Consider the following 27,684-nt stretch of genomic DNA (forward strand, 5'->3'; position numbering starts at 1 on the left):
ACAAAAAAAAGTATCCTTAGGAATAATTAATAGCACCTGCCATTTTTATTTCTCCGTTAGTCAAATAACACACTTGGGGATAAATATAATAGGGTTAGAGAATCCAGAAGTGAGAGATTCCAAGTGAGAAGGCCTGTATTATTAAAGTGAGAGAGAGATTGCAACTGACACAAGAGAGAAAGAGTCAATGCTGTGGGCGAGCGGTGACAGCGAGCAGAGCTTCCTGCTCGCTGTCACCACTCACCCTGTCAGTATTTAACGCAGCCCCTGCATACGCCAATTTCCCCTCACTCCATTTTTTGAGCGAGGGGGAATTGGCGTATGCGGCTCCAGAACCAGCGAGTCTCGTGGCTAAATACAGCGAGTTTTCTGCACTAGCTGCGGGTCTCGCTGTTTTGGGGAATTCTCGCCGTCCTGTGACGGCGAGGATTTCCCTAGAACATTGAATAGAGCGAGTGGCCGGCGCGGGGGTTAAACAGCAAGGATCGCTGGTTTTCTGCAATCCTCGCTGTTTAACCCCCTCGCCGGCAGCATTGAATACCCGCCAATGAGAAAAGAAAAATAAAAAAAAAAAAGGAGAAAAGGAAAGAAAAGGAAAAAAAGAAAACCTAAAAAAAAAAAAAAATAAAAAAAAAAAAAATGAAAAGAGAAAAGGTAAGGAAATAAAAGAGAAACCTAAAGAAAAGGAAAGGAAAATAATATAAAAAAAAAAAAAAGAAGAGAAAAGAATAGCCTCCGAGTTCCGGAGGAGCTGGACCCATTTTTTTTTTTTTTTTAAACTGCAATTATTTACACGGCAAAACCAGGTGGGTTTTTTCCTTGTAAATAATTGAGGATTAAAACAAACAAACAAACCAACAAACAAACAAACAAAAACACAGGCTGACTCGCACAAAAGCCCAACACCCCTAGTACTATTAAATTAAACTGATACAGTAGTACTCAAGATAACAATGTCCGCAGATCAAGGAGCTAATCAAATTGATCACTGCACATTATATAGATATGCCCAATGACCAAAGGGCAAATTTGAAATCACAACTATAGCAGGGGGGGCAGCATACCCTGTCTGCTGCTCACGTGTCCCAGAATGACTGCTGTGCAGGTCATTAACCAATCAGAGTGCTGGGGGCCACAGGGCTCTGCTAAATCTCCCATTCAGGGTTGTCCATAATGTAACAAACAATATTCACAGCAATAACCTGACAATATAACCTGGGAAATCCTAATTAGATAACAGATCACCACATTTACTGTGGTCACAGTACAATAGAAAAAAAAAGGAGTGTTAACATTTTGTAACACTTATGTCTCTGGCACAGTACTGAGGGTCCTCAGATGTGCTGTAAGATCAAAAACGTCTCTTCCCGGCCAATTAAATAGAAGAGATGGCTGCATCCATTTGCTTACATAGCAGCGACAGAGTGAGAGTTAGCTCTGCTGCAGGGTTCCAAGAGAAGGAATAACTATAAAATAACGGTCGGCTAAACCTGCTCAGCCCAGCTCGTTATATATGCACAAATATGAATATACAGTACAAATATGCAATCATACCAATACAAAATACAGGTGTTGCTTAAAAATATGTAGATTATACAGGAGATTGTTTAGTAGAAAAAAAAAATTTACAATGTACCGCAAAAAGATAGCTGTCAATATTTTTGCTGGAGGCAAGAGCTGAAAATAAAGGCATTAAAGTTCAATCTGAGATTTAAATTCCTCTGTTCCAGACAAATAGGAAGCTACCCACAGTGAGCAGGGGAATGGTACGGCGAACTATAATCTATATGCAATAGGTAGAAAATGTACAAGCAGCATCAATTTTACTGCTGCACCAGCAGGTTGCAGAGTAAATGTGATAGGTTCCCCGCAGGAAACATCTCTGCTGCCCTACAACGTACAGATAAAGGGCTGACAGATCTCTTCTTTTTTTTTTTTCTTTATTGAAATGAGGGAAAGAAGTTCCCAAAAAAGTCGTCTTTAGAAGACGGAACTTTGCATGCAAAAAAAAACATTAATACGGTTTTAAAACACTATAAAATAAACAGGCAAAAGGCATGCTAAAAAAAATAAAAAAAAGTTGCACTTGCTGTTTGGACTAAGCATTTCAACATTTGCATATATTCAATGCTGTGGGCGAGCGGTGACTGCGAGCAGGACTTTTTGCTCGCAGTCACCGCTCACCCTGTCAGTATTAAACTACCCCCCTCATACGCAAATTCCCCCTCGCTCCGTTTTTTGAGCGAGGGAGAATTGGCGTATGTGCCTCCAAAAGCTGCGAGAATCGAGGCTAATTACAGCGAGTTTGCTGCACTAGCCTCGGCTCTCGCAGTTTAGGGGAATCCTCGCCGTTCTGTGACGGCAAGGATTCCCCCGGAACGTTGCATAGTGCGAGTGGCCGGCGCGGGGGTTAAACTGCGAGGATCACTGATTTCAATTAATGCATTGAATACATGCCATTATCAGTATTTAGGGTTAGTTATATGAACATTAGTTTTAAGCATTATCAGTTATTGTAGTACATTTACTATTTTCTTTTTTTAATTGATTTTGAAACTGACATTTGTAGTAATAAAAAACATAAAAATAAATAAATTTAGGAGGTTTTAAACTAAGTACACAATAGACAAGATTTTTTTTTAATTATATCCTTAATATTTCCATTCATACAGACAGAGCCATCCTCATCTAGCCCTTTAATAGGATTAAGTGGGCCAAAACTGTCGGATTTAATCCTATGCTAATCCCCTACTGTATTGTTCTATGAATTGTATTGCAGCTGAGAACAATAGGCCTTGGTGAGCCATGGCTCACCATGGCTATCTGGAGATGGCTAGTTGAAGAAGCCTCCATCTGTGTCATCTAGTGTGTATCCACTATATTGTTAACGATGTGCTCTTCAGCTGGTCGTTAGTGGTCTCCTTTGTCGTATGTACATGCAGTAAAATCCTGACTATCGTCAATGACCGCATTCCTCTGGATGGCACTGCTGAACAATATCATTAGTTAATCATTTAATGATCAGACCTGATTGCACGGCTGCAAATTTATGGGCCGTGATTATCAATAGCATACAGATCGTAGCGCAAATGTGCAAGGCCATCGTACAATAAAATCCTGCTACTTTTTATCAGTGGCCATACACAAGTTGATGGACTAGAAGCTGGCGATTTGGGGTGGTAACCGGACACTTTTTGAGAGAGACAGGGAAAATGCAGGCCTGCCCAGGCATTTGAAGGGATGTTGTGTAACGTCAACTCTGGCCACGAACACCCTGTTTCTATCGCAGCCATCAATGTAAGTCCTGGGCTACAAACACTCTGCACACGATGGAAAAAAAAAAACATTCAATGGTGAGCGGCTTGCTTGGATTTGCAGTGAATCACCAATCCAGCTAATTTTCGCAAGCGGAGCGAAGCAATTCGCAGGCCGGGATTTCACTTCGGCAGGGCGGTGTATACCTGATCGTAGGGCTCTGCAATTCAGCAGAGAAGTGATTAGGTCTGAATAACCCCCTATATCTTTTGCTCAGGTAGAACAGAAAGTTCAAGGGAAATCGCTGGCAATATTGCATCATTTCCTGTGTCGTCTAATGTGTACCCAGCTTTAGGTCATTCAATGAGGTTTACAGGGAAGCTGCAGAACAATTAATCTCTACCATGTAGACCAGTGCATTATTTTTGTGTTTTTTAGTTGTTTTTATCTATAATAAAAGCTTTTTAATATGTACCGAACAATAGGAAATTAGTTAGGTATTGTTTTCACCTACTGTACTGTACATAGCAATTTGTGTACCTTTCTCACAAGAATACATATTGGGCATGGTTCTGTTAGGTGGGGCAGAGAGAGTTAGATTTGGGTGAGTTATTTTGTTTCTGTGCAGGGTAAATACTGGCTGCTTTATTCCTACACAGCAATATAAATATCAGTTAGAAGTACAAACCCCACCCAAATCTAACTCCATGCACATGTTACATCTGCCTCACCTGCAGTGGTTTTGTCCATTAGAGAGAATTTGCTTTTGCAAGTGAACCAGAATCAGGCCAATTATTTGTTATGATTTTGCCCTACATCGCCTTCACCTTCTGTTGAATTGATATTTTTGTTAAAGATAAAAATTTCATTCGGAATGAGACAAGAGGAAAAACGTTCTAGATTATACATCCAGCTGTTAGAAAATTGCTGCAGTAGTCTAGTTGGAAACTGGAGTTTGTATTTTTTTTATATACAGTACTTACTGAAATCACCAGTAAGGAAAACGTCCTCAGCACCCGGTGCCCACTCTTTCCCGTAAATGTCACCGCTTGGCAGGGTGTGGATACCAAATGACTGATAACTTCTTGAAAACTTTTCCATACCACCTTCACATCCTTCAATATTCTTCAAGCGCTTATCGAAGAGAGCATACCTTTCAAGAAAATAACAAGCCATTTAGTTATTGTATACACAAGGTTGGGAGTGAAGTCTCACATTTTATATACCGGTACTTCGAAATTCTATTCAACAGTGCTGAGCAAGGACAGTTTGTACAGTTGTGTCCATTTACATCTAGTCTTCCTGAACATTAAAGTAGCCCTTCCCATGTTTTCCATTAAAATGCATTTTATTTGCAAAACAGTGTAAGAAAGACGCACAAGCAGCTTACGTTAATTAAAATGATTTGCAGCATGCCTATATTCTGTGTGCCTACACAGCTGCATCGGCACGGAATACGGTCATTTGGTCTACAGCATGATGGTCGACAAGCATCTAGGTCAACATGGGTTTTTTCACTGTTTTTTTAAATGTCTTCATGGATAAATATTGATATGTGGCACTTGTACATCTGTGTATGAATAAGTCGGACCACAACAATACTGTGTGTGAAAAAAGGAATGCTTCTGGTACATAGCACATTGTGTACAGATTCACACCAAGTTGTAGACAGGTGTACAAGTGTTGCATATAAATGAATCAGTGAAGTCTTGTGAAGCACTTTTGTGGTATCACATTGTGATTTAGATGCACAGTCAAGCCGTAAAAGAGATGCTCGGCGAAAGTGGAGACGCACAGGACTTGGAACAAAATATATATTTATCTCACTATAGACCAGTGACCACTAGGGGCCATTCGACGGACCAAATTACTCCTCAGAACGTGAAAGCAACATGATCTGATTCTGTTTCAAACTTGCTAGATATGGACAGAGTGAGCTGTTGAGACATATATTGGAGGTAGAAGAAGATAAGTCTTCATTTTGATGGGTTTCTACATAGTTATCTATATTCACACTTAACTCTGTTGCCATTATATTTAGTTCACATGCTATAACCTGCTGTATCCACCAGCCTTTTGTCAATGGTTCAGACTGGGAGTGTAAATTTACTAGAATGGGTTCATCATTGTTTAAATGCTACAATCTGAGTACTGTTTCAGACTATGGGCCTGATTTAGCATCGTTAAGCTAAGAAAAAAGCACGCAAACTGGCAAAACATGCTGCACTGCAGGTGGGGGAGATGTAACAAGTGCAAAAAATGGATTGGTTGCTATGGCCAATACCACTTGTCTTCTTTAAAATAATTATTATGCTAGAATGTCAAAGTGGACCAGAATTTCGAAAGAACATTTTCAGAAAATTGTTAATTCCATTGCAATTTTTTTTTAAATAGAGACCCTACCATGCAATAGAAAAGTATGCCACATGGGGCCAGATTTATTTACACGCTGTGCTAACATCGGGGTTGTAGCTCTGTTACTCAATTGTAGCCTGAACGGAGTGCTTTCTGCTATTACTGTGCCCACTATGACAACACCCCTGGCATTTATAGTGGAACACATAGGGTAATGCATGTTAGACATGGGAGTACCTTGAGCTTGCAATTGAATAGCAACGAGCAATAAAGCCCATGGTAAGCACCACAGATGCTGTAACAATCTGGCCCACGGCCGACTGGAAGATATTGTGTGCAAACCAGTGCACTGAAATGAAGGATGTGTCCTTCATTACATTGTCTAACGTGTGTGGACAATATGGCATGGTTTTGGATGAAGGGAATTCAGCCTGTCCATCAGCCCAATTGCCCATCATACAAATGTGTCACCACACTTATACTACAGTGAAGTAAAATTCCCTCAGGAAGAACTATTGGTACTTTTTCATCTTTGCAGCAACCGATACACCAGTTACGTTAGCCACTACAGGAATAGCAGCACCATTGTCTGCTCGCCACAACTTTACTAAAGGTAATAGATGGTGGCGTGGACATAGGAGGGTGGTGTAGACCCAGGGTGGTGGCGCGGAGCGTTACATAAGTTCCATAGCGTAAGCGGTGGCCGCAAACGTAAACTACGTAAGTTCCATAGTGCAATCAGTGGCCGCAAAGAGGAGGAAGTACCAAACTATCTGACATAGCCTGGGTAGATCCACTTTGTATGAGTAGTGCTCTTAAGGACAAGTGCTCTTAATATGTTGACATAGACACTGTGTAAGTGTCGCCACACTATTATATTCTCCTTCTGGGGTGGTAAAAAGGTAAACAAAATACATTTAGTTCCAAGAGCAGTAGAAAGGCCGGTGATGACTAATATGAGATTGGCATATTGGCTTCAGAAAACAGTCGACTAAAATATAAAAGATGCTGTAAAGGAAAGAGTCCACAAAGTAAACCTTTAAATAATACATATAAAAATAAATAGCATTTCTGCAATCTCTAAAGTACTGAATTGTCCTGATCTAACCGTGTGCGGAATAAAAATTCTTGCTAGATTATATCTGGAAATGCAGATTTTTATCTTTTAATTTGCATTATGCACAGAACCCAACGAGAGAAACCAATCAGCTTTCATACACTTAAATGTGATCATGGGTGACCGGAACAATGAACAATAAAAATTAGGAATATTTAATGATGCACCTATTTTTAACTTTATACTGTACCTGTTAGCATCTAATATGTCCCAGTTATACCCAAAACACAATGCAGAACTAGGAACTACTTCAGCAGAGAATTCCAACAAATGCATTTATCCCTTTTTAGGTAACTTGGCATAGAATCAGGCAGGACATTCATGTGGGCGAAAATCAATCTGTGCAAAATTACTTCTTCTCATGGTTTCTAATTTGGTTTTGCAATTTTAGCAAAAGAGTTTTGCAATCAGCACAAATCGATTTACAAGCAGCACAACTTACAATGAGGTAATAACGCTTGCATCCTTTATATTAATCAAATCTGTATAGACAGAAAATTGTCTCTATGGCACAGTTCTGCTTTTATTTATTAACATTTACTTACAAAAGCACCAGCATATTCAGATTTTCCACTGTATACAACAGAACAAGAACTGCAAGTCTTATCTGGACAAATCATCAACAGCAACTACGTCAACATTCATAATGTTGACATCATAAAGTAAGTAAGTTTCATTTATAACAGGACTCAAGGCACTTAAAGGACTACGATAAAGTCAACAACAGACCATCGAAAGGATGCAAACTGTACACATTCACCAGTTTGAGAACCTTAAACTGTGGACGGTTTCTCCTGAAAAAAAGGTTAGTACGGAAATTTCGACATCCTGAGGATGATAGGCGCCATCAGGAGGGAGGGTTACGGCTATATTGCTGGGGAGAACAGGGTTAGGCTTTAGAGAAGGTTAAGTGTTAAGAACAGGGGTAGAAATACTCCACAGAACACAGTATCGCAGGTCTACTCTGGGACCCAAAAGACATCTTTGGAACCACCACTGCTACAGAGTGATGGGTAAGAGACCATAAGACCACCAGTAGTAAAAGTTGATGAGGTTGAAAAAAAAAAAAAAAAAAACACATTAGTCCATCAAGTTCTTCTTAATACTGGCTCTCCTGCAGTGTTTAGCTTATATGTGTAAATGACCCAGATGAAGTAACTACCAATCCATTTCAAATCAGAATTCGCCCATGACCCAAAATGGCTGTCCCATTCTCTCTGGGTTTATTACTATACATTATAATTAATGGACAATCTTCCGCAAAAAAAATGGTCTACCCCTTTCTTGAACATTTAAATGGAGTTTGGCATAACAACCTTCTCGGGCCTTACTGTAAAGAAACCCTTCGCTGGGTGTGTAACTTTACAGGGTGGCCTTGTGTCTGTCTTACAGTCCTTGGGGTTAATAGTCACCTGATAGTATGTATTTGTATATAGTAATCATATCTCCTCTTAGATGCCTCTTTTCTAAACTGGCTAGCCTTTCCTCATAGAATGAAGGCAACAATTTAAAATAAAAACATTAAATAAATATATCCATGCTCATTTTACCCATTTTGAACAAGGTACCAGCTGCATGACAACATTAATCTCTACTGTTTTTATGGCTTCTTTCAATCAATGCTATAAGAAGCCTAGTTGGGTGTGGCTGTCCCTGTATAGATGTTACCTGTGTATGTGAGAGGTGAGTTCACATGTCACATACAGATATATCCCACTTTCTGGTTGGACACAAATAGAACAGTGTCAAGCAATACACAATGAGATGCGGTGCACAGCTACAATTTCCATTTATTTATTTTTGTTGATTATTTTAGTTATGTTCCATCCTTGTCCTGCCTCTCAAGGAAGGGGGAAGGAATTCTGTAATTGTGACCGTCTGAGTTACATACGGTAAGTACAGCGGAATGTGGTTTTGACAACCAAAACCCTATAGTAGGATGATACCAGGTTGCATGTCCCCAGGCGGCTTAAGGGGATATTGAGGGTGACTTCTCTGATCGGAGAAGTTGCCTAGAGTATGGCCAGCTTAAGACCACAATGTATCCAGCTCCAACCCTGGTCTGGGCCACAGACCCAAGGCAATGCACTCAGATCGACACACACCATGTTTTTTTTTCTTGGTTCTTTGCCTTGGTGTGAAAGGTTCATTAATTGACAATGTTATTGCAGATAGAGGTCTCTTTCTTTAAATAAACTGGGTAATATGTTTTTAATGATATAGACAATATTGTTAACGATAATCGCCTGCATAGCGTCTAGTGTGTATGATCAATACAGTTAATGAAGCTTGCGGCAGTGGATCATTAACGACCCCCACTAGGCAGACAGAGTGACTGATCTTCTTTACCTGGCATATGACCTTATCCACCTATGGTCGTTCTTCAGGTATTTGTTTTTTATAAATTTTTTATCCTTTTTAACTATTTTGTTATTATAGTGTTCCCGCAAGGCTGTTTTAGCGGGGCACTGCGCCCTGCCTGATTTTTAAAGGGCAAAATGCGTCCTGCCCGTCTCGCAGCGCCCCGCTAAAACAGCCTCACGGGAAAGCCCAGCGTCGCCGTTGACGGCGATGCCTGGCGCTTCCCAGGCAGCACAGTGGATTTGGAGGGGCCGGGCCCGCCCCCTTTGATGACTGTGGCGGTCGGGCCCGCCCCCTTCATGACGTCGGCGGCCCGGGCACGTCCCTTTCATGACGTCGGCGGCCCGGGCACGCCCCCAGCTGTGACGTCATGAGTGAACACTATATTAAATATTTTTGATACTGAGACAGCTTTCCATCTTCTTCATATAATACCCCATACCGAGTAAAGCCTATTGGGGACCATTAAGGAAACCGCCTGGTAAAGAAACCATTATAGGAGTCCTCGAATAAATCATGCTGTAAGTATGGTACGCATCACGTAAATGAGAGCTTCTCACCCATGGTGGCACCCTGAAAAAGATACCTTGATAGGCACAGTTATAATGAATGTATTCTAGGAAAGCTGGAGGCCCAGATGGAGTGTCTCCATCACCCCTATCTTCACCAGGATTTTCAACACCTCACTAGAAATGTGCAAAGTCCCCTCCTGCTTCAAAGGTGAAATCATCGTCACGGTCCCCAAGAGCTCAAGCGCTAAGACCGCAATGACTACAGGCCGATCGCACTAACATTAGTGGCCATGAAAGTTTTTGAACGTATGGTGCTGAACCACCTGAGAGCTGCAACAAATACCCACCTTGAGCCCCTGCAGTTCGCCTACCGAGCAAACAGTGTCGAGGACGCAGTCAACCTAGGGCTGCACCACATTCTAAAGCACCTGGACAGTCCAGGCACCTACATAAGGATACTATTCATTGACTTCAGCTCGGCATTCAAAACGATCATCCCCGACATCCTCTATCACTAGGAGTCCCAGAACCCACATGCTCTTGGATCACTGACTTCCTATCTGATAGGAAACAGGCGGTGAAAGCAGGTGCTTTAACGTCAAACAGGCGCACCTCAAGGATGCGTCCTCTCCATCTACACAAACGACTGCTCCTCAGCAGAACAATCAGTGAAAATTATAAAATTTGTAGACGACACAACTGTCATCGGCCTAATCACGGACGGAGGCGAGTCGGCATACAGACGGGAGGTGGATCGGCTAACAAAATGGTGTAGCAGAAACAACCTTGACCTCAACCCCCTCAAAACAGTAGAGATGGTGGTGGACTTCAGAAGGAAACCAAATGCCATGCACCCACTCCTAATATCTGACAGTGGTGTCTAGGGTTGACTCCTTCAAATTTCTAGGTACAAAGATTTCCTGTGACCTCAAATGGGGGCCCAATATAACCACAAATGTCAAGAAGGCCCAGCAGCGGTTGTTCTTCCTGAGGCAACTCAAGAAATTCAACATCCCGCAGGAGCTGTTGCTCATATTTTACAAATCCATAGTAGACTCTGTTCTATGCTCCTCGATCACAATCTGGTATGGAGGAGCAAACGAGAATGACAGACAAAGGTTGCAAAGGGTGGTGAGGACGGCAGAAAAGATCATCGGGGCGGACCTCCAAGAACTATACCTAGCCAGGGTCAAGAAGCGTGCAGGCAAGATCTCGGCAGACAAGCTACACCCTGGCCACAGCCTGTTTGAACCCCTTCCGTCAGGCAGGCGCTATAGGTCCATCCCAGCAAAGACGACAATAACAAGGAAAAACTTCTTCCTAATAGCTGTACAACATCTAAACAATTCTGAATGCCCCAAATCCTAACTTGAACTGTTCTATTTACGAGAAATGTATGTGATGTATGTTATTTCCCTCCTATCCCCCATCCCCTCCATGTGTTTCCTGCTTGATGCTGCACAGTTACCGCAAATATTCCAAGTATACGCAGGTATATCTGGCCAATAAAGAGGATTCTGATTCGTATTCTTTTTGCCTAAAGACCCCCACTAGTGTGTACACGTAGCTCAATGGGACAATATCTTCAGCGACTACATGTACGGAGCGGGTGACGTCAATGACAGATATTGGTAAGTGTGTAAACACTAAATCATTCTCCCACGGCACCGCAGATATAGTCAACTGTATCAGAGGCTGTGGGAATCGCTAAGTGTGTACCCGGCTTTACCTTATTAATGAGACGAAGGGTCGTGGCAGCTCTATGGAACATTAGCAGACCACTCAAAGCAGATGGATCTGGATTCGGTACTGCTTTCCTAGCACGGCGCCCGTCTCATTGATTGTATGCCTTAAGTTTAAGGTACTTAAGGCATACAATCAACGCGATGGACCCGATTTTTTAATCTCATGGATCTTATGCATCCATAAGATGCATGAGATAAAAAATCGTGCTCTCTAAATAACCATTGTTAACGCCATCAGCACTATCATGGAGTGGATTTTATATAGTGTGGCGAGCGCAGCGAGCCACCGAGCCCGAAGTGTGGTGAGCGCAGCGAGCCCCACGAGGGGACGCAAACTACTTTACATGTATTCTGCGTCCCCTCGCGGGGCTCGCTGCTGTCGCCACGCTTCGGGCTCGGTGGGTCGCTGCGCTCGCCACACTATATAAAATCAACTCCACGCCGACGTGGATAGTGGGGGTATGAAAAGGTCGGAGGACGCGTACCGCCGCCGCTCGCCACGCTTCGGGTTGGTGTCAATAGTGGGGTGGCGTTAACAATGGGGGGCCATTTCACCTATGAGGTGGGGGGTTAGCAATTAAAATTGGGGGTTTGGGGTCAATTGCATTATCTCATGCATCTTATGCCGCACAAACACATAAGATGCATGAGATGCTTGAGATATCAGCCCCATACATACAATCTAAATCGTTGGGCGCCGTGCTAGGAAAGCAGTACCCTGGATTCTCTTCACTGCTTTATTTGCATGCCAAAGAAGACAAACTTTATTTGTATTGCTACAGATATCAGTGGACCCGGTGTTATCAGACTACATTTCTGCATGGCCAGCCATCATGTTTACTTATCCCTTAACAATACATAAATAACATTAATGCACAAAGCCATTGTCATTTTAAAACCTGATTTTTTTTGCATAAATACCAGAAAAAGATTATGTAAAAAAAAAAAAAAATTATAAAAAAATGCCACAAAAGACTAGGTAGGAACTATGAAATTGTAATTCCTGAGTTCTGTCTCCTACACCAAGAAAAATACAAATAGAATCTAGAACATACTATAAAACAGATCTTAATTTAAGTGGGTAAAAAAAGAGGAATATTAAGTGAGAAATCAGACAATGAGAGCTGTTAGACAATGTTTCATATTACACAAGAGAAAATAAACGGAAAGGTCAGCTGAACAGTTACAGCATTGCCCTTTTCCAAGGCAATCAGCAGAGCATGTAGCAGAGACATGGATAGGAGCGTGACTGGAAAGACAGTTCATAAAGTGGCACAATTCCATGGCAGATGGAATGGCAGCGACAGAAAAGGGGGATCAAAATAAGCTGGGCTTTATCCTAGCATGGGGAACTTTCCATGTATTCACCAAAATATTCATATGCATGCACATGTATTGATCTATATAAAATCTATATTGTTGGTTGTTGTTTTTTTTTTTGGGGGGGGGGGGGGATGTGTAAAACAGGTCACACCATTGTGCATGTTGTCGCTAATGTTTATGGCACCCCCACCATGCTAAGAGCCTCCACAGAATAAATATACTGTATAACAAAGTGGAGTGGTTAAAAAAATTAAAAAATAAACGAAAAGAAAGAACAAAAAACAAAACAAAAGAAAAAGATGGAAAAAACTAAAGAAAAAGAAAATGAATAACAAAAAGAAAGAAAGAGAAAGAACGAAAAGAAAAGAAGAAAATAAAGAAAAGAAATGGCGGAGAGATGGGGCCAAAGAAGGAATAGGAAGACTTCTACAAATCTAAGTATTTGCAGAATTTGATTTTTGCCAATTCTGCTCCCTTGGACATACTGATACGGAGTTTCTTATTTAACTGTTTGCTGCTATTACTCACATCACTAATCAGTATTTGTACATGTAATATTCCTGGTGCATGAGCCAAATTATTCTGCAGTATGACAGGAAGCTATATCACTCTTGGCATGAGTGCCGACATCTGCAGTAGACATGAGATAGCAGAAGTGTATTCTAGGAGTGCAGTAGAAGCTGGGGTGAGGGGGGCAGTGCCAATTAGTAACAGCTGTGACTCACTGTATGCACAGAGTGGCTGTGAGTGTGGGTATAGGAGGGTGGGCAATCACTTTGTCAGCCACTATGAGATCTAGAGGGAACAGGGCGCCACTCATCCATAGTGAGCAGCTGCTACACTGGCATCGGGCTAGTTAAATAATGATTATATTAATATTATAAAGTGCTGTAAACTAGAAATTTTGCGCACAAAAGAGTTTCCGGCGCCCCTTCCCCCCATGCAATAATAATGTTTTACCTACATGCTTATTGCCAGGGGTTTCATGCTCATTACAGGGGTGAAACGCTGGAAGGCGCACCAGCATTCCCACAATCCAAACCTTCCGTGTAACGCTATACGTGCTGCACTTCCCTGACTGATGCGGAGTTATTCCACATCCCATCACCCCAACAAAAATGTCCACACCCCATCTCAGATTTTTACAAAAAAAATTTTAGTCAAAAGAGGATGTCAAAACAATTAGTTCTTCCAAATATCTTGGAGTGATTCTCTGAGGAAGCAGTGACAGGAGAAGGTGGAGAAACGCGTAAGTTAGACGGATTGGTAAAGGGAATCTCTTCTACTGACATGCCAAGTGACATTAATATATAGATTTTTTTTTATTGTAATATTTGTGTATTGTGTGCCAGCTTTTACTAATTGTGTTTTGGATAAATATTCATGACTTTTACTTTATGAATTCTTATTTTTTTAAATAAAGAAAAATGTCATTACGTATGTTGTTTTTTTTAGTAAATTAGGAGATTTGATAAAGCTCTATGGCCATATACGGTCGAGTTCTATCGATGATGGTCTATTCATTCATACAGCTGAATTTGGACAAGCTGGCCGTTTATAAAAGCAGCAAATTGTAAACAGCAGGGCCCGGCCATGACTAGGATCGAATTAGTATGAATGGGTGCATTCGTATCCATTTGAAATTAGTAAATTTCCCTAAGTGTGTCTCTGCGAAACTCACCAAAACTTATAACGATCGCTTGCTGCTCTACCACTAAAGATGAAAGAAGGAACAAGAAATTAAATCCTCGCTTATTCTTCAGTTTCAATAACTTGAAGGCTTCATCGAGGTGCCAAACGACTATGGGCCAGATGCATTAAGCTTCAAAAGTGATAAAATGGAGAGTGATAAACAACCAACCAATTAGCTCCTGCCTGACATTGTTCAAACACAGAGCCAGGTGCACTAAGCATCATAAAGTGATGAAGTGGATATTAATAAACAACCAACCAATCAGCTCCAACCTGTCATCTTTCAAACCCATCCTGTAACATGGTAGTAAGGAGCTGATTGGCTGTTTTTTTTTTTACTACTCTCCACTTTAACACTTTTTGAAGCTTAGTGCATCTTGTCAACAGTCTGTGTCATAGCAAGTAGGAGCTGATTGGCTGGTTGTTTATCACTTTTGAAGCTTAATGCATCTGTCCCCATGTCTGGAAGCATAAGCATAGGCGAATAGGTGAAAAACTTTTTTATTATACATGGATGAGAACACAATTGTTTATAAGCAGTGGATCCACACTGACCAAAGTAAATTACTAGTACTGTGGAGTAATGCTGTTATTTGTAGTGCTGTTGATGATGCAAAAGCCCATCTATACACAGCGCAGTCGCAGATTGAATACCTATACCAGGTGCGGGAATCCATTCGCCTAGTAACAGTTAAGTTACATTTAAAATCAAGATAATTGCGACACTTTAAACGGTTTGAGTCTGTACGTTATAAGGAATACCCTTGACCATGAAGTGATAACGGTGCATGCCTTCATTACGGTAGTTAAGAAACACCTAACTATTACTAAAATTGTTCACTAATCTAGTGGTGGTGCTACTGTAGTTAACAATACTAGACTATGGGGGGAAATTTTATAGGATGAGAGATTCAGAAAGTGAGAGATGTAGTAAGAAATCTCAAGTTTTTTAAAGCGGCAATCATTTACACTTCAATACCAGTTTGATTTTGCAGTGTAAATGTGATTGCCTCTTTAAAAAAACTGGAGATTTCTTACCAAGGGGTAGATTCTCTTACATTCGTGGTGAATGTATCTATTTACCGCTACTTTAACGGCACATTTTCAATTCTCAATATTCTCTATCAATTAGGCTACCGCATTGTGTTTGCAGTATCTCACCCCTCTGCGATCCCCGGGCAGTGCGCATGCGCCTGCTGTTCAATTTTCATGTCATGGGCACTTTGCTTGTCCGGAAGTCAGTGGGGATCACCTGTCCGTCAGTCTGGCAGGCTTGGGCGCGCACATAACATGTTCCACAGTGCACCGGGGTTATGCTATATATGATTGCCACCTCCCGGCATAAAAAAATAACCTCTTAATGATCATTTTAACATGTCCCTCAGCTAGCTTATTCCCGGTGCTCTAACACCCGCTCTATAGTAAATAAGGCTGTACAACATCGCCACCTCAAGCTTGCAAAGTTGAACGGTACTTGTTTCCTAGCACGGCCACAACGATCATGATGGTGGGCATCGTGACTAAAAATCGGGGGCATCGCGGCCATTGCATGCACTAAAAAATGCCCGCGATTTCCCATAGGGAACAATGTTAAATGCCTCAATTTAGCCGCGATGCCCCCGATTTCCCATAGGAAACAATGTTAAATTGCTCAATTTACCCAAATCATCATAGGGAACAATGGTAAATGGGCCAGAAACCCCCAAAAACACCCCTGAACAGTGAAATGTCCCCCCAAAAGTATTTTACGCCACCCCACGATCAACGCGAACCCGAAGCGTGGCGAGCGCAGTGAGCCCGCGAGGGGCGGCGGTACGCGTCCTCCGACCTTTTCATACCCCCACTATCCACGTCGGCGTGGAGTTGAGAATAGAATAGTGTGGCGAGCGCAGCGAGCCACCGAGCCCGAAGCGTGGCGAGCGCAGCGAGCCCCGCGAGGGGCCGCGGATACCTGTGAAGCCCGCGAAGGGACGCGTTTACCTGGGAAGGTATCCGCGTCCCCTCGCCACGCTTCGGGTTCGGTGGCTCGCTGCGCTCGCCACACTATTCTATTCTCAACTCCACGCCGACGTGGATAGTGGGGGTATGAAAAGGTCGGAGGACGCGTACCGCTGCGCTCGCCACGCTTCGGGTTCGCGTTGATCGTGGGGTGGCGTAAACTACTTTTGTGGGGACATTTCACTGTTCAGGGGTGTTTTGGGGGGTTTCTGGCCCATTTACCATTGTTCCCTATGATGATTTGGTGAAATTGAGGCATTTAACATTGTTTCCTATGGGAAATCGGGGGCATCGCGTCTGGACCATTTAAGGCTTTTTTAGCCACATACGACGCGACCCACGCGATTTTGACTTTTTTGAATGCATTTCAATGGGAAAATCGGGGGCATCGCGTCGGTCGCGTCGCAGACCACTAAAAATGACACCCGATGGCCGCGATTGTGGCCGTGCTAGGAAACAAGTACCAGTTGAACCGCCTACTTTACTACGCCGTGATTGTTAGAGCATAGGGAATAGGAGGGACGGCAATGCAGTCCAATGGGGAGCCGCAGGCGTGACGAAAAGATCACAAATGCGGAAGTGCGGCGATGAACCTTCAGGAGAGGAAGAATAGAGAATATGCGACCAGCGGAACTGCGCTGATAAGGGGCTGACAGCGCTGCAGATAAGGTTAGAGAATCTCCCCCCAAATCTACTATTTTATGAATCTTGCAGTCAAGATACTTGGAATAAGTAGGTAGTTTTGACATCCTCTCTCACCTAAAAAAGTTTTGTGGTCCATGCATGTCACCGCTCACGTTTTTGCATCAATGTTATATTTGCCGCGAATGTGCCTTTGTCGCAACACAATAGCCCTTATTCTAGTTGACTCGGACAGATGCGTATTTTCGGACGGCCACGAGTGTTCTTCGCCCCGCCTACCATACGGATCCGTCACACCGTCCGAAAGCGGTAAGACGCCGAGCGAACGGACTGCGAGTCTGTGAGTCTACCCATCTGTGGGAACCTCCCCCATCCTCCGATGGTCGCCGACCATCGAATGATGGACCGAGCGGTCAGGCAGGTCCGAGTGCTCCAGACTACTCAGACATTTCTCAGTGCGAACGCGGGGATATGGGCGGGCAGCTGGCATCCGGCTATGTCGGCCCATGAAACGCAGGGCGTACGCATATGATAATGAGCCCAAACAGCCCCTCTCCACCCCCTGTTCGGATTGTTCCGACTGATCATTTTCTGTATGGCATTCACGCCGTATTCGGACATGCGCAGCGTTCACATATGCGCAGAACCGTCCGAACACGCAGCCTTCTGACTCAATCAGAATAAGGGCCAATGTGGCTAGGACGTACACAAATGTGATATAGGATGTCTGTATATTGTGGGTGATCAAGTTTGTACACAGAGCAGAAAAAACTTGTATTGGGGAAAAAGCTGCAGCTGCTGTTATACTGGAGCACTTTGTATACAGACTCAGAGACTCAGTCGCACACAGGTATGCTGTATACCTGTTGCATATCAAAGTACTCATCAGGCTCTCAGTGCTCCTATTCTGTTCTGTTGTGGCCAAGATGCATCTTCGGCAAAAGAGAAGCATAAAAAGTCACCTGATAATAGAAGATTCTCATGTGACCTGAATTGACATGGGGGGGGGGGGGGGGGGGGGCTGTTTGCCGTGACTACAGCAAAGATGAATCTCTTATATATTTGGCTACATGTGTCAATCATCCTGAGAGTGTGTGTATAACGCTGGACAGGGTCACACATGAAACTCCACCCCCCCACCCAGCCTTATACACACACACCACACAATACACACACACACACATGTAGCCTAATATATAAGAGATAATACACACATATTGGCCCCTGCCTGCCTGCACTACACCCCCACAATACCACACACCTACAGATGGGTCAGGTCCCATCCTGGCTGGCGGGTCGCCAGAACGTCCACGCTGGCGACTCGCCAGCAGCCGCGCCAGCGAATACACTGAGACGCGCGTGCGTCTCACGCGCACGCGCGTCTCTGCTCCGTCGCCAGCGCGACGGAAACCCTGTCCGTCTCCGCCTCAGGGAGACGGACAGGGTTAGGGGGGGTGGCTGCGGACAGGCGGCGGGGACCCCGGGTTACCGCCGGCAAGCCGGCGGGGACCCGGGGGAACGGATGGAAGCGCCGTCGGAGGGGACGCGCGCGCCTCTCGTGCGCGCGCGTCCCCTTCTCACCATCGCCATGGCGCTGGCGGGTGATGGCGGCTGGCGACGCCAGCGCCATCCCCTGCCAAGATGGGACCAGACCCATCTGTATAATACTCACAGACACATGTAGCTCAGCCAGCGTTGATGGGGGCGGAAGAGAGTGCAGTGAATAAATGAAGTCTGCGCAGCTGCAGATCTGTGGTGCTGACATAGCAGCCTCTGGCAGCCAGGGGGAGCAGCTCTGCCTCATCTCAGGCTGACCTCGAGTCGCAGACAGTGTCACATGGTCACAGCCTGAGAGGAGAAAAGCATGATGCAGCAGTGACTCGGCAGAGCTGCCTCCTCCTCCTTTATAGTAAAGCTCTGGGCTGGCTGTAGCGCCTCTCAGGCATTTCCAATCTGCCGCTGGCCGGGTGAAGCAAGACTGCCCTGTGAGTGTCAGGCGCCACAGGTATGTCACATGTGGGAGGGGGATGCCTGCAAGTCTGGTGAAGGAGGGGGAGAAGAAGAGGTTGTCTATAATAACTTGGGGGGGGGGGGTGCACAAGGCAGCAGCAACCCGCTCCCCCCCCCCTGGCCTGCACACCCCACCGTCCTGCACACCCACCCCTGGCACACACACACACACACACACACCACCCCCCCTGCCTGCACACGGCAGCAGCAACCCGCTTCCCCCGCCCCCCCCTCCCCGGCCTGCACACCCACCCCTGGCACACACACACACACACACACACACACACCCCCGCCTGCACACAGCAGCAAGGTCACCGGGCAGACACACACACAGGTGTACTCATTACTCACTGACACACTTCCCAGGTCACCGCGCAGACGCACAGGTGTACTCATTACTCACTGACACACTTCCCAGGTCACCAGGCAAACACACAGGTGTACTCATTACTCACTGACACACTTCCCAGTTCACCGGGCAAACACACAGGTGTACTCATTACTCACTGACACACTTCCAGGTCACTGCGCAGACACAAAGGTGTACTTATTACTCACTAATATACTACCCAGGTCACAGCGCAGACACACAAGTGTACTCATTACTCACTGACCCACTTCCCAGGTCACAGCGCAGACACACAGGTGTACTCATTACTCACTGACACTTCCCAGGTCACAGCGCAGACACACAGGTGTACTCATTACTCACTAACATACTTTCCAGGTCACAGCGCAGACACACAGGTGTACTCATTACTCACTGACACACTTCCCAGATCACCTCGCAGACACACAGGTGTACTCATTACTCACTGACACTTCCCAGGTCACCACGCAGACACACAGGTGTACTCATTACTCACTTGCACACTTCTAGGGTCAACACGCAGACACACAGGTGTACTCATTACTCACTGACACACTTCCCAGGTCAACACGCAGACACACCACCAAAATCCCTAACCCAACACACCCCTTCCCGCCAACACCATCCGCCCCACCCAAAATTAAACACATTCATCCACAAATAACAAACATAATTCACATTAAAATTAGAGATGTGCACCGGCCACTTTTCGGGTTTTGGGTTTTGGGTTCTGATTACCTTGAGGTTTTGGGTTCTAATGGGTTTTGCCAAAACACCTCCTAAGTGTTTTGTGTTTGGATTTCTTGGGTTTTGGGTTCTGATTTTTTTGTTAAAAAAGCATAAAAACTGCTAAAATCGCAGAATTTTTTTTTTTTTGCTCCTACGCTATATTAACCTCAATAACATTCATTTCCACTCATTTACAGTCTATTCTGAACAGCTCACACCTTACAATATTGTTTTTAGGGCAAAAGTTTGCACCGAGGTAGCTGGATAACTATGATAAGCCACACAAGTGTGCGGCACAAACACTAGACTGATATGGCACACTTAGCATACCCTCTAGGCTGATACTGCACACCTAGAATTACCGCTGGACTGATATGGCACAGGTAGCATCACCCCTGGACTGATACGGCACATTTAGCATCACCCCTGGACTGATATGGCACACTTAGCATCCCCCCTAGTCTGATACGGCACACCTAGCATCACCCCTGGACTGATATGGCACAGGTAGCATCACTCCTGGACTGATACGGCACATTTAGCATCACCCCTGGACTGATATGGCACACTTAGCATCCCCCCTAGTCTGATACGGCACACCTAGCATCACCCCTGGACTGATATGGCACGCTTAGCATCACCCCTGGACTAATACAGCACACTTGGCAGCACCCCATGAATTATACGGCAGACTTGGCTTACCCCAGGAATTATACGGCACAGATAGTGGCACCCCTGAACTGATACAGCACACATGGAATTATACGGCACAGATGGCGGCACCCCTGGACTGTTACGGCACACATGGCGGCAGGCATGGAATTATATGGCAGACAAATTCCTGCAGTAAAAATAAAAATGTGTATTCTTTTAATTATAAAAAAGAGCAGCACACCTTACTCAGCAACACCCCATGAATTATACAGCACTCTTGGCTCACCCCTGGACTACAGCACATTTAACAGCCCTTGCAGTAAAAAAAAAAAAAAACACCTTAATTTTATTTTCATTAAAAAAAAGGGCAGCTCCCCTGGTCTGATATGGGACACATGGGGCACCCCTGGAATTATACGGCACACATGCGGGCACCCCAGGACTGATACAGGACACATGGGGGCACCCCTGGACAAATACAGCACACATGTGGGCACCCCTGGATGGATACAGCACACATGTGGGCACCCCTGGACTGATAGTACTGGTAGCCAGTGGAAACAGCAGATTGGAATTATATACTGCAATAAATACTGGTAGCCAGTGGCAACAGACTGGAATTATATACTGCGATAAATACTGGTAGCCAGTGAAAACAGCAGACTGGATTTTTATATACTGTGATAAATAATACTGGTAGCCAGCGGCAACAGCAGACTGGAATTATATACTGCGATAAATACTGGTAGCCAGTGGCAACAGCACACTGGAATTATATACTGCAATAAATAAAATACTGGTAGCCACTGCCAGTGGCAACAGCAAACTGGAATTATATACTGTGATAGGTACTGATAGCCAGGGGCAACAGCACACTGGAATTATATACTGCAATAGGTACTGGTAGGCACTAGCCAGTGGCAACAGCAGAGAGCAGACTGCAGCAGACACTAGGCAGTGCAGGGCAGGCAGTGGCACTAGCAGCACCAGTGGACTATCACACTGTGACTGACTATACAGGAGCAGACTCAGCAGAGGCAGGCCCCAGCACAAAGGAGAGACAGAACACCAGTCATCCTTGCAATGGTGATGTCTTGATCACTGAGCAGAGACACAGTACACAGCAGCACGGGCCCCAGCAGAGACCACACAGCAGCAGCAGCACACCCTTCCCTACCCTTCTCCGAGATTGGAGTGAAGATGGCGGCACAAGGTTGCGGAATTTAAGGGTTCCGTGAACTCGCGAGAATCCGACGCCGGGCGATGACGTTTTGCCCGTGCGCCCGGATTCGAGTAAGGCGGGAAGCGCCGAGCGCTGCTCGTATCCGGGCCCGGATTGATGACGTCCGTGCTGGCTCGGATCTGAGGAATCCGAGCCCGCACATCTCTAATTAAAATATATTTAGAATTTTAATGGGGCGTAGCCCCTTACGACGGTGTGAAGAGCGCCCGTAGGGTGCGATGAAACATCTAGTAAGACATATTTGTATTGGTCAGACCCATTAATATAACTACCTAACAGCTCACTGTATTAAGGTGCCATTTAATGTTCTTACTCGCTGGTGGCAAAATGTCAGGTTCTAGACTACTGTCTTGATTAGGTCAGGATGAAAACTCTGACAAAAGAAGTAGGGGGCTAATTTACTAAGATGGGTGTTCTATTAACCCTTTGAGTGCCAACATCTGTGAGAAATACGCAAAATATCCATGAAAAATGCCAGCGTCACATTTGTTATATAAATTCAAACAAAACATGCTGTGTAAAAAAAAAAAGCATATTTCCTATATAAAATACAAATTAAAGGCCGTTATCATGAATTAAAATGTTTGCTTGGCAATTTTCACACCTATTTTGACAAATTCACATAGCACTCAAATGGCAGAATTCGATGCCTTTTTTCGGCATTAGAAGCGAATCCTTTTTAGGATTCGCTGCACATTCGCCGCATTCAGGAGGGCTGGAGCATTCGCTGCCAGCCCTCCTTGTCACCCTATTCAACGCCACAGGGGCTCTCTGGCCCTGGTGGCGATTTTTAACCCCAGGGGATGGTGGCAGGCAGGGAGATGGAAGCTTCCCTGCCTGTGCCGGAATATGTGGGGGGTGGCGGAAGGAGGGATCCCGGGGACACAGGCAGCAGAAGCTGTCCCCCAGGAGAGCTGGGAGGGGCGTGGTGGAGGGAGCCGCTGCACTGGTCCCGCTCGTGCATATGTAATGAGCAGGACCAGTGTGCAGTGAATATTTATGAGCAGCTCCACGCCCCCTACTGGCGAATGTGTAAATAAATAAATGAATCAATTAAAAATTAAATATGTATTCATGTGCTGCAAGCACATGAACAAAAATAGCATTCTTCACAGAATAAAATTGATTTTTTTATACCAAAAAAAAAAAAAAAAAAAAACACCTTTATTTTAAATAATCACATTCCAGTTCACCTTAAAAAATGTTGAATGCAAAACGGTTAATCATGTCGAAAATCATGCTGAAAGCAGTTCTCCATCCTAGCATTGAATACACTCTCTGTGAATCCCAGTGAAAACCCCATTGAAATACAGCAGCGAATTGCAGCAAGCATGAAACGGAGAACTGGCTTTCGGCGAACAGTGAACACTGAATCAGATTTTCTGTGAAAAAGAGTCACCGCAAGGAGTGAAAACAGCCTGATTCGCCGGGAAAAAAAAACGGCGAATCGGGAGCATTGAATACTGCCCAAAGGGTTAAAAGATAAAATGGGCAGTTAATCAGATTCTATCTCTATCTTCTAGAGCAGTGGTTTTCAACCTCGGTCCTCAGGACCCCCCAACATAACAGTGCACGTTTTCCAGGTCTTCACACTGAATCACAGGTGAAATAACTAGCTCCACCTGTGATTGTTTAAAATGTGTCAGTGAGTAATGAGTGCACCTGCAGGGTGACCTGGAAAACGTGCACTGTTGGGTGGTCCTGAGGACCGAGGTTGAGAACCACTGTTCTAGAAGATATTAAGTCACAGGTTCTGATTGTTTGCTATGGGAAACATTGGGTGAGATTTAATAGGATGAGAGATTCAGAAAGTGAGAGATTTTGTAAGAAATGTCCAGTTTTTCTTACCAAATCTCTCACTTTCTGAATCTCTCATCCTATTAAATCTCACCCATTATAACTTCAATAGAACTCCCATCTTAGTAAAAGAAAAAAAGAAAAAAAAACAACAACAGTAGAGTCCCACGTTTTAGACCACAACAAGGAACAAGGAGCATTTGCAATAAAAAATAAGAAACCAAAACAATTACAGGTTGAGTATCCCGTATCCGAGTATCCGTTATCCGAATTATTCCGAAAACCATACATTCCAGAAAGTGAAAAAAATATATATTTTTTGCTAAAAACTCACTGGGGACATGATATGTAACTGGCACTATATATGTGCAAGAAAATGATTGCTTGGCATTCAAATTCAATATCTGAGATAGTACACAAATTTTGTTTCATGTTTTGAAACCTTGTTTTTTGAACAAATAAAATATATTTGTGTGTATTTTATGTGTTTATACAGCATACATGCAAGATACTTCAAAATACATAATTGAAATATTAAAATATTCCGAAATACGGAATAATCCGTTATCCAAAATTCTCCTGGTCCCGAGCATTTTGGATACGGGATACTCAACCTGTACCGGCTATTGTGATATTAGTAATAATGATCTCTATGTACGAACATGCATTCATTACATAAAATGCATTTAAAACCTGCCAGTGGTAATGAGCCCTGTGGTATAAACCAATGTACTGAGGAGGGATAAGCCAGGCCTCTATGGCTGTGTCTTAATAGACAGGAGATTGATGTGCATCACATGGGTAGTGGGGCTCGATGCAGGGCGGCGGGGGTCACAAAAACTGAAGCGCACACGCAGCGAAGCCCCGGTGGTGGGTCTTTAGTACATCTGATAACAGGGTTTTTAATACATTTTCAGTTTAGTACATCCAGCCCTATGTGTTATACAGTATGTGATGCACATCTGTTCTAGGGCAAGCCATATGTCATTGGAAAGGGAGAAAATTCTACTTTTTTTTATATTTGGTGATGTGCGGTTTGTTATGCAGGCTTTTCCAAAAAGCATGTGTAGCAACTCTGAATGGGCTGTGATAAAGCAGGTCGACCCAAAAAGGTTGGGATCATTGGGTCTACAGCATGTTGGTCAACAAGCATTAGGTCGACACAGGTCTAGGTCGGCAGTCAAAAGGTCAACATGGGGTTTTTCACTGTTTTTTGAGCTTGTAGCGCTGCTCATTTTGAAAAGACTGGCTGGACGCTGATTGGCTGAGAGAATTCAGCAGCACTTCCTTCCTGCACCGCTGCCTGGCAGATGGCACTACAAGCTTCCAGCCACTGCTACCTTAACCCCGCCACAGCAACTCCCCGGAGCAGTGCATTCTTCCCCATTGGGGTGGGCCCCTACAATCCTTGGGCATCTGGGAGATCAAATTAAGTCAAAGCATTTTATTACAACATTCCACTTGGTGCAAAGTATTTATAGAAATACAGGTGCTCCTGTGTAGGTTTCAACAAAAGATGTAGTTCTTAAACACTGTACAGCAGGGAAATGCCTAAAGCACAAAACATGATTTTACCAAGTAGTATTGTCCTCATATATACAGTTATACAAAACTTTTAAATTTAGTTTCCCATCCAATTTTTAAAAGCTACCAGCTGGATGCTATTTACAAAAGCAGACAGCAGTGTCATTTATAAATGGAATAGGCCTGGTCATGGATCCAAGCAAGGATCAGCAGCAATTATGTGAGGCGGGAAGAATGCGAGACAATATTTTTAGAATGGCTGCATACCCACTATGTCATCTGAAATTCTTACAAGGAAAATGCCATGTAGTAGCTAGAGTCATGGGGGACATGGGAGAGGAACATACCTCCTGACTCAGGGATCACCCAGTGCATTCATATAGTTTTACAGTGTTGCTGAATTTACCTCATAATGCATGGGCTGGATAATGCGCCAGACGCAAGGGTATATGGACGGATCACACAGATGTCTGAAATCTCTGCATGCTCGCTGGAAACCGCATGCAGACTGGATGACAAGGGAGATTACAGGGGAACATATGAATTGGTCCATTGACGGCCCACTTATTGAGGAGAATTCAGGGTACTCGTTTCCTAGCACGGAGCCCTTAACTTAAGGTATGCGATGAGACCCGACCGACCCGATTTCTGGCTTTTTTTGAGGTTTCCCGGCAAATGTAAAATCGGGTCCATCGCATGCCATTATAATGGCATGCGATGCGACCAATGCGATGGACCCGATTTTACATAGGAACCAATGTTAAATGGCACCCCATACCCGATTTTTGATTGTATACCCACCCTGATGGGTAATTTGTATGTGAAATGCTCCCCCCCCCATTGTTAACGCCACCCCACAATGAACGCCAACCCGAAGCGTGGCGAGCGCAGCGAGCTCGTGAGGGGCGGAGGTACGCATCCTCAGACCTTTTCATACCCCCACTATCCACGTCGCGAGGGGACGCTTAATACCTGTGAAGTAATGTGCGTCCGCTCGCCACGCTTCGGGCTCGGTGGCTCGCTGCGCTCGCCATACTATATAAAATCAGCTCCACGCCGACGTGGATGGTGGGGGTATGAAAAGGATGGAGGATGCGTACAGCTGCGTTCGCCACGCTTCCGGTTCACGTTGATCGTGGCGTGACGTTAACAATGGGGGGGGGGGGCATACAATGAAAAACGGGGTCTGGGGGGCATTTAACATTGGGGCCAATGTAAAATCTGGTCTCAGGAACCATTTAACATTGGTTCCAATGTAAAAAATCAGGTCGGTCGGGTCGATCGCATCGCATGCGATTTGGTTGCATGTGATGTGATTGACCCGATTGCGTACAATTAAAATCGGTGGCGCCGTGCTAGGAAACAAGTACCGAATTCAGATTTCTATGTAAACCTGATGGTTTACATAGAAATCTGATGATTGTGAGCCTGAGAACGGGTCTTGCAATATCTGTCAGCCACAGTATCCTGATAAAAAGAGGGGGTTACGACCAACACATTTTGTAAGCATGACGTGTCAAAGGTCAGATTCATTGGACACAGACTTCCTGGAGTTCACCTCAGCTTAAGCAGACTGACCTGTGACAGAAAACGTACAACTATCCGATCTATTCCCTCAGATGCCCTACTTGGATCTCGCAAATGTACTGTATGAAAATTAGACTGTATCCTAGAGAGAGGGATGCACTAAAGAAAAAATGAGGTAAAACCCCTGTTTTCATAAATCCGGCAGCTCTTATCGGAAGAGCTGCCCTTTGCGTTGCTCATCGCATATGTCAGTACATAGGGGATAAGCATTGTGACGATGAGCGGCAGGATGTACCACCACTGCTTGGTACATCCCACACAGATCCCTCACGCTGCATTTGACATTTAAATGCACAAAATTGCACTGTGGCTACCTTGTGGCTGTGCAGTTCCTTACAATGAATAGGACATGGCCATTTCTGTCAGTAACGGTGTGGTAACAGGGCATTTGGATAGAAAGGATAGATAGTAATATTATATAACAATAGTAGTCTATGGCCCTTATTTCTAGGGTATGAGGGTCCATTTTTAGAACCCTTTATGAACGCATACAAAAGTTCAGAAATCTCAGCGGAATCGTCAAGGAAAATAAATTCCGTACTGAATTGAGAAGAGGATTCTTCACCATTAGAGCAGTAAAATTCTGGATACATTTTTGGCCACGAATGGAATCTTATAGAAATTACTTACTCAAGTCAGTAGTTACAAGTCAAGTAGGTTGAACGTCTTTTTTCAACCTTAATTACTATTTTACTCTGTATCAAGATGACATCACGTAAGAGGAGTTCAGGAAATAATTATCCTGACAAGATGCAGATATTATGGACAGT

At 44.2% G+C, this 27,684-nt stretch overlaps 1 protein-coding gene across 1 annotated transcript in view; it reads right to left on the reverse strand.

Annotated features, from left to right (window-relative positions):
• Positions 1–27,684, reverse strand: part of GBE1 (1,4-alpha-glucan branching enzyme 1) — a 134,923-nt gene that overhangs the window by 90,265 nt on the left and 16,974 nt on the right. The window contains exon 3 of the mRNA XM_083171924.1: positions 4,239–4,408. Within this exon, the coding sequence (XP_083028050.1) occupies positions 4,239–4,408 (170 nt within the window). The remainder of the gene's footprint in view (positions 1–4,238; positions 4,409–27,684) is intronic.

The sequence above is a fragment of the Crinia signifera genome, chromosome 2, assembly GCF_055691185.1.
Source record: "Crinia signifera chromosome 2, ASM5569118v1, whole genome shotgun sequence".
NCBI classification, from domain to species: Eukaryota; Metazoa; Chordata; class Amphibia; order Anura; family Myobatrachidae; genus Crinia; species Crinia signifera.